At 47.6% G+C, this 7,188-nt stretch overlaps 1 protein-coding gene across 5 annotated transcripts in view; it reads right to left on the bottom strand.

Moving 5' to 3' along the window:
• Positions 1-1,208: 1,208 nt before the first annotated feature.
• Positions 1,209-7,188, bottom strand: part of ST18 (ST18 C2H2C-type zinc finger transcription factor) — a 126,320-nt gene continuing 120,340 nt past the window's right edge. For all 5 annotated transcript variants that reach the window (XM_067712344.1, XM_067712343.1, XM_067712347.1 and 2 more), the window contains 2 exons: positions 6,141-6,284; positions 1,209-3,640 (listed from right to left, as the gene is read on the bottom strand). In XM_067712344.1, the coding sequence (XP_067568445.1) occupies positions 3,500-3,640; positions 6,141-6,284 (285 nt within the window). In that variant the 3' untranslated portion in view covers positions 1,209-3,499. The remainder of the gene's footprint in view (positions 3,641-6,140; positions 6,285-7,188) is intronic.

Raw genomic sequence — 7,188 nt, 5'->3', positions numbered from 1 at the left:
CCTACCAAGTATCAGAGGTACAGCACTGAGCACAATTTTGTTGCCTTCAGGTAGGAAATGGTAATTGTTTGAACTGATGGAATAAATTGTCTCTAATGGAAACCCGATCTTGGCATTCTTTGGTTTAGATCTTTCTTTGGTATTCTGGGGTCTGCATGTGGAAATTACAGTTCTTTACCTTGGATGTTTAATATGACTCCCTTTCCTACCTACCTGGGCTTTTTGCCTCACTTCTCACTAACTTTTGGCATTTTAATTACCTGCTCCGTGGATGACTGTCTCACCGTCATCTTCTGTAGGTGCTGTTCGCGCTGTGCAATGCCTTTCTCCCGACTTGCCAGCTCATCTGTAACCAGCCCTTTTCCCAGGAAGTCAGAGGCAGGTGGTACCCCGCACAGTGTTTCCGCGGGAGCCTGTGTACCCATCACTCATTTCCCCTCCCCCACCAGGCTGAACCCACATCGGGGTGGGCCTGGCACACATGCCTTCTGATAAAACATCTGTCGTGTGAACATAGGACCCTTACTGTTCTCTTCGACATGAGATGGGAAAAACATGCAAGCCAAACAGGTGCTGTCAAGAATTATTTTCCGGGGCTTCCCTGGTGGCGCAGGGGGTAAGACGCCTGATACAGGGGGCCCCGGTTCCATCCCTGGTCAGGGAACTATATCCCACATGCAAGCCGCAACTAAGAGTTCGCATGCCGCAACTAAGGAGCTGGTGAGCCACAACTAAGGAGCCCGCCTTCCGCAACTAAGACCCGGCACAACCAAATAAATAAATAAATATTAAAAAAACCACAATTGATTATTTTCCTTGAATCTGTGTTCAACTGGCTTACAGGAATGCACGGATATACTCAGCCCCCAAAGTGATGTCAGCATCAGGAGGGCGGGGCCTCTATCTTACTGCTCACTAGATGCAGGTGAATTTCCTGCTGGCGCAAGCAAAGGTTTCCTGATCTCAGAGGCATCTGCTGGTTTGCACGTGTGCTTACTGAACCCCAGGCTGGGGCAGCTACCAACTGGCAAAAGTCCTGTCCACTTGGGGTGAAAAAATAAGCCAAGCAGACTAGCAGACCCCAGGGCATCAGAGCGACTCACAGGCTCAGCTGTGCCCTCCCCACGCTGAGCTCCTTGGTGGGAGGGCACAGTGCTTCCCATGGGATGGCCACAAGCGTCTCTAGTAGCTCAAGAAGGACCACAGCAAAACTCTTATCAATTTTTATTTCCTACCATACACCAAATGTACAGCACTGAACACAGCTGGTTGCTTTGATGTAAGAAATATTAATTGTTTGAAGAAACAGTGTACAAACTACTTCAAATTAAAAAAATGCGAACATCATTGCCTTTCTGTTGTTTACAAAAGACCCAATTTACAGCATCGATCATTAACATAGTGGAAAGGAAAAAAAAATTCAGTGCACATTACAAAACAGATCAAGTACAAAGGAGGCAAATAAATACAAACATCCTTCACAGAAACGTCCTGTTCAAACTACGCAAACACAAATCGACGAACTTGAAGTCACAGTAAATTATAATAATAAATACATAGGTCGGTCAGAGGTTTCTTTTAAATTAAATAAAATATATAACAAACTTGTTAAAATATTTAGCAAATTAAACTTTTGTCTTTGTAATAAGTGAACTCATCTGTGTGCATCTATCAAGGACTGTACAGCAAAATGTTTGCAAGTACATAACTTTAATAGAAAATTTTGTTTGGTGTCCCATTTATAATAGACAGCACACATGGTAGCTCTTTTTTTTTAAAGATGATTTTTAAATACCCACCGTTCCTACCTAAGAACAGACATCTCATTTTCACTAGACTAAGAGTCAGGGTTCAAGTGAACCCCAAACCAAAGATAAGCCCCACTTAATAGCGAACAATGACCAGTGTCATGGGGTGAAATCACCGTGGACGGTGCTGTAGTTTGTGCAGTAACAGTAACAACAGTGGAAAACATCAAGCCTGTGAGCGCCATCGCATTCAGTCTGCACACCCAGGAGGCTAAGAAAAATAAACACTTCATTACAGCACAGAAATCAAGCCCATTTACACAGAGGCACGTTGCACACCCGGGGTGTGTGCACAGCAAAAAGGCAGTTTAGCTGGTTGTCTATACCTTTTTCTTAAAAAAAATAAATATAAAAAAACTTTTGAAACAATGCTTAACTACTTTACAATCCCTGAAATAGACATTGCCTTTACTATAGCAACTCCTAAACTCTGATCCACCCAGAAATGCGAGATTGTGGGCTCAATTTCGTGTCTGTGAGTGTGTCTGTCTGTGGGTTGCGAGTGCGTGTGCTTTGTAGCACTTGTTGTTCTGCAGAAAGACTTCTGTCAAATTGAAAGCTGTCTGGCTGCCTAAGGAGGCTGAGACAACGTCGCCAGCGTTTCAAGCAACGACTCAGATCTGGGTACCATTTTTGCATGTGTGATTATATTTTCCATTTCTTCCCAGTCAACCCAGTAAGATAAATGCTATTTCAGGGGATATGGTATCTACACAGTTTTCCATTTGGATGCGTTTACATTTGCTAAGTACAAATCTACATCAATATCGTCCCTTGTGTATTGTGACAACGTGTGGCAGGAAAGCCTGGCTGGTCACATCAAGCCTTACTTCTCATCTCAGGGTCAGAGCTGCCCACTGTCTGGTGTGACTTGAAAGACAAATGGACAAACCTGCATCACTAAAAAAGCTTGTTTCTTTAAACCATTTCAAATAAATAATTCATATGAATTGAAACCGTACAGCCAAGTCGAATACTTTGCTGATTGCTATGTTTAATTATTGCTAACAGATTTGGAACAGGCTGTTTTCCAGGCTACTGTGCTTCTGTGAGGGCGCACATCCCACGAGTGGGCGCCTTTTATCTTGCTGTCCCTCCTGCGCACCTTACCTAAGCCTGTCTATAAACACAAAGCCAGTGAAGGTGGGACGGGGGTTGGGGTAGAAGTGTGCAATAAAAGTCAAACCGGACCACAGTGCAGTCCGTAGACAAGGATTTCCTTCATTCTTATCTGTCTTCTCCTTTAAACCCAGCAAGGTATGTGATTTGAGAAGAGCATTTCTATTTAAATTCTATTGGAAAATAAATTAATAAACACACTTGTAAAAATACGGCAGACTTCAAAATGCAATTAAAAGATAAAAAAACTCTTTGATTAGAAATAAATAAAATATAAAAATGTCACGTTTATTTTACATATACTGTACAAAAAGAACCCAAAAGAGTGCAATGAAGAAATAAAAGGAAAGCATATGAAAATAAATAAGATCTAATATTTGACTGCATTGCTTTTCATCCAAAGAGTCTATCATAGTTTTTCTTTCCTTTTCACGTTAGCTGGGGGGGGGAAATTAGTGCAATGTTGCAATTGTAGATGCAGTACGGCGCCTGCCTGCCTTAGCGGCCGGGGGCCCTCCAGATCCGTACACGCGGCTGCCGGTGGAGAGTCCGCGGCCCGTGGCGCTGTGCTCCTACACGTGGATGCCCTTCACCGCCTGCTTGATGCTCTCCAGCAGAGCCTTGCATTCTGGGGAATAGTCCCGTTCCAGATTGCTGTACATGTCTGTGAGCGTGTTGACGTACGCTTCAAAATTCTGCTCACTGATGGGCCCCTGAAGGAGGACAAAACACATGGCATCAATCACGTGACCCAGGCTGCTGGGAAAAAGGGAGCAAGTCCACAGGGGGTACCATGACTCTGGCATCAGGGAGGGACGCGGGAAGGCAGGCGGCTGCGCGCTCTTCACTCAGTTAATGGGGTGAGCGCGACTGCCCGTATTTTGGGGTCAGTTTGGAGCCACACCAGGTGGAGGTCTCGCTGCTGGGCTGGGCCCTTCCCAGCTGCACCCTCCTCCCGAGAGGGGCTCTCGGCCTCCCTCACGTGCACGTGCTCAGCATGGAGACCTCGTCTGCAGAAGGCGGGTGTGGGCCAGGCAGGAGGAGGGCTTTGCTCGTCCAGAAGCTTCCTCTGACAGCCCTGGGCCGGGGTTTCAGGGCTGTGAGGCTGGACAAGGTGTCACCAGCTGTCTGGTGGGAATTGTCCTCCTTCATCGTCAGACTCCTTTGTCCATCTCCGCCTTGAGGGTCCGAGCTAGGCTTTCCCCCTCCCTCTGTCTTTCCAGGTGGAATACGGGATTCACATCGTCAGACTCCTTTGTCCATTTCCGCCTTGAGGGTCAGAGCTAGGCTTTCCCCCTCTCTCTGTCTTTCCAGGTGGAATACGGGATTCACAGAGTCCGGTCTGTTCACCCCCTGCTCTTTGCTTGTGCGTGGGCACCTCCTGTCCCTAACGCGGCAGCTCAAACAGAGCAGCCCCTCGCAGCGTGGAAACTGCACGAGTGGAAGGAACGAGTGGCTGGGGAACTGCCGCTCCGCCACTTCTTGGGCCTGCATTTCCCAGCTTTTTGGAAACGTGCCTTACTTACTGCACAAGAGGCGTGGAAGAAGGGACTTGTACAAGGTCTCAGTGCAAAGGAATAAAGGGTATTCCTGTGATTGCTGCTGCTGAAGAGCTCGGCTTTCTCAACGTGGAGCTGATTTCACCGTGCCCAGCCGAGCACTGACTCCACCAGCTGCCTGACGCGGCTCTCCGTTCCCTTGTCATTTCTGCCTTTGCTGTGTCACGAGTTTCTAGCTGGACGAGGACCCGGATGGCAGAGTGATAAAGGCCACCTCGCTTGTGCAGGCTTTGGAACCTGCATCAAGTTACGTAAGGCTCAGAGCCTCCAATCCCTCCCCCACAAGATGGGAGACCAGTGCTCGAAATAAATTGTGAACATTTAGTGGGACCCGCCCCCACATCACCGCGAGAGTGCCTTGTATGTAACTATGCAAAGTATATCTTGCACGGTAACTGTGACTTTTATGGTGCCTCTGAAGAAAAAACTATTACAGAATACAAATTTGAAGTATGAGAGAAATGTTAAGAAATAATATAACAAAACAAGAAATAATATAACAATAATATTCAATAATTACCTTAATACCGGCCATAAAGTAATCATTTATTTTCCTTTGGGTTCTTTTTTATTACATTATTGATTTTTTAAAAAAAATATTGTTTTCTTTTCTTACTGTCAGGAGACATATTTGGAATTGGTGAAGATGAGGGTTCCATGCTGGGAAGTTGGACAAATTGCGAGATTTCTTGCTTTCAGGAAAACCAATCCTATTTCTTTATTAAATTGCTGCTTTTTCAAACCCTCTGTATATAAAACTTGCAGCTTTAGAAACCTTGTTCTAAACATGCCTGTACTGAGGAAATGGAAAGCATTCAACAATGCAGCCCTCTTCCAAATGTTTATTATATTTATGAAAATGTAAAGGAAATCAATCTTCTATGAATTTTAAATAGTTGCAATGTCTCAAGCATATGGTTAGGTTTTGGAAATAGGATTCCTTGCTCACTCTTGTGCTTTTTATTCTATATGAGGAGTACTTATATATATGAAGAACATACTTAGGTAAAGACGCAGACGTAGAGAATGGACTTGAGGACACGGGAAGGGGGAAGGGTAAGCTGGGACGAAGTGAGAGAGTGGCGTGGACATACATACACTACCAAATATAAAATAGATAGCTAGTGGGAAGCAGCTGCACAGCACAGGGAGATCAGCTCGGTACTTTGTGACCGCCTAGAAGGGTGGGATAGGGAGGGTGGGAGGGAGATGCAAGAGGGAGGGGATATGGGGACATATGTATATGTATAATTGATTCACTTTGTTACACAGCAGAAACTAACACACCATTGTAAAGCAATTATACTCCAATAAAGATGTTAAAAAAAAAAAAGAAAGCATGGGTCTCAGATTGTGTAAGCCACGTTAGCAAGCTTCCCATCTGGAAACAAATTTTGAGAGCGGGAACTTTGGCCTCCAATTTTCATTTTACATGATAAACCTAGTTTCAGATAAACCCTCATCATCTGTGAAAGGCTCCTGCGGTATCAGAAGCCCTTGGTCGTGACATAGGCTCAACGTAAACATCCATCACGTTCCCAGGGATGAAGTGTGGGTGGCCCGTCCCCTCGGAGCCGACTTTCCGCCCCAGCCCTGGGTGACGGCTCGCCAGCAAGGGCAGCCCTGGGACGGAGCCGCGCGGCCTCAGACTCACCATCTGCGGGAGTTGGATGTCAGCGAGGCTGGAGATGAGGGCTTGACTCAGGCCCGCCAGGTCCTTCAGCAGACTCTCGTTGCTCTGTTCTATCAGTTTGTTTTCCTCCTCTATCGTCTTTAAGTTGCTCTCCATAGACGTGATCTGAAATGGAAAGAACTTGGGAACGTGGGAAGCGGGGTTTGGAAGGGCGGGGCTTTAGCGGGGTCCGGCGCTGATCAGGCCTATGGCCACCTGTCCTCAGAAAGCGGCAGCCCTGCCCGCCCCCGCCCCCCCCCCCCCCCACCTTCGCTCTGAGGGCCGGAATCACAGCCCCAAGTGCGGCTCTTCAGCCCAGATTCTCCCACGCCTGCAGTTCCACACCTCCACGTGGCTGTAAGGCGGACTGCAAGGGCAAACCTTCACTATTTCCCCAAACCCGCTCCCTACACAGCCCCCTCCTTCCCAGCTGATGGCAACTTGCTCGCTGCCCAGGCCTGGGAGGCGTCCCTGACAGCGCTTTGTCTCGCACTTCATGTCCACTGGGCTCCCCCGTCAGAGGGCCCAGGACGGAGATGGTGCCCACCTGCACTGCTGCTCCCCAGGGGCAGCCGCCGTGGTGACTGTGACCCCTTCTCAGGGGCGGCCCTGCACCCAGCTGGACACCACCCAATCTCTTGCTGACCTGTCTTCACCCCACCTACCCACGCGGGTCTCTTCAAATGTCAGGCAGATCGTAGATCAAATGTGATCGTGTTAACCCTTGGCTCTAAACCCCGTAATGGTTCTGCGTTCATTCAGAATAAAAACCAACGTCTTAAAAAGGGCCTGGGAAGCCCTGTGTGTCCCCGGGGCCTCACCTCCTACAACCCCCAGGTCACTGACCTGTAGCCACACTCACTCTGCTATTTCTCAAAACGCTGGGCCTTCTCAAGGGTTAGGGGCTTGGCACTGGCTGTTCTACTGTTGGAAACACTCCTCCCCCTTCCTGTTTGGCTAACGGCCTCAGCTCCTCGAGTCCGGCCACGTTTCCTTCTCCCTGTGGCTGAGCCCCGCTCTCCTCTCTGTA

The sequence above is a fragment of the Pseudorca crassidens genome, chromosome 17 (genome assembly GCF_039906515.1).
Source record: "Pseudorca crassidens isolate mPseCra1 chromosome 17, mPseCra1.hap1, whole genome shotgun sequence".
Taxonomy (NCBI): Eukaryota; Metazoa; Chordata; class Mammalia; order Artiodactyla; family Delphinidae; genus Pseudorca; species Pseudorca crassidens.
The sequence above is the reverse complement of the archived record's forward strand: the minus strand, read 5'-3'. Positions and strand labels throughout refer to the sequence as shown.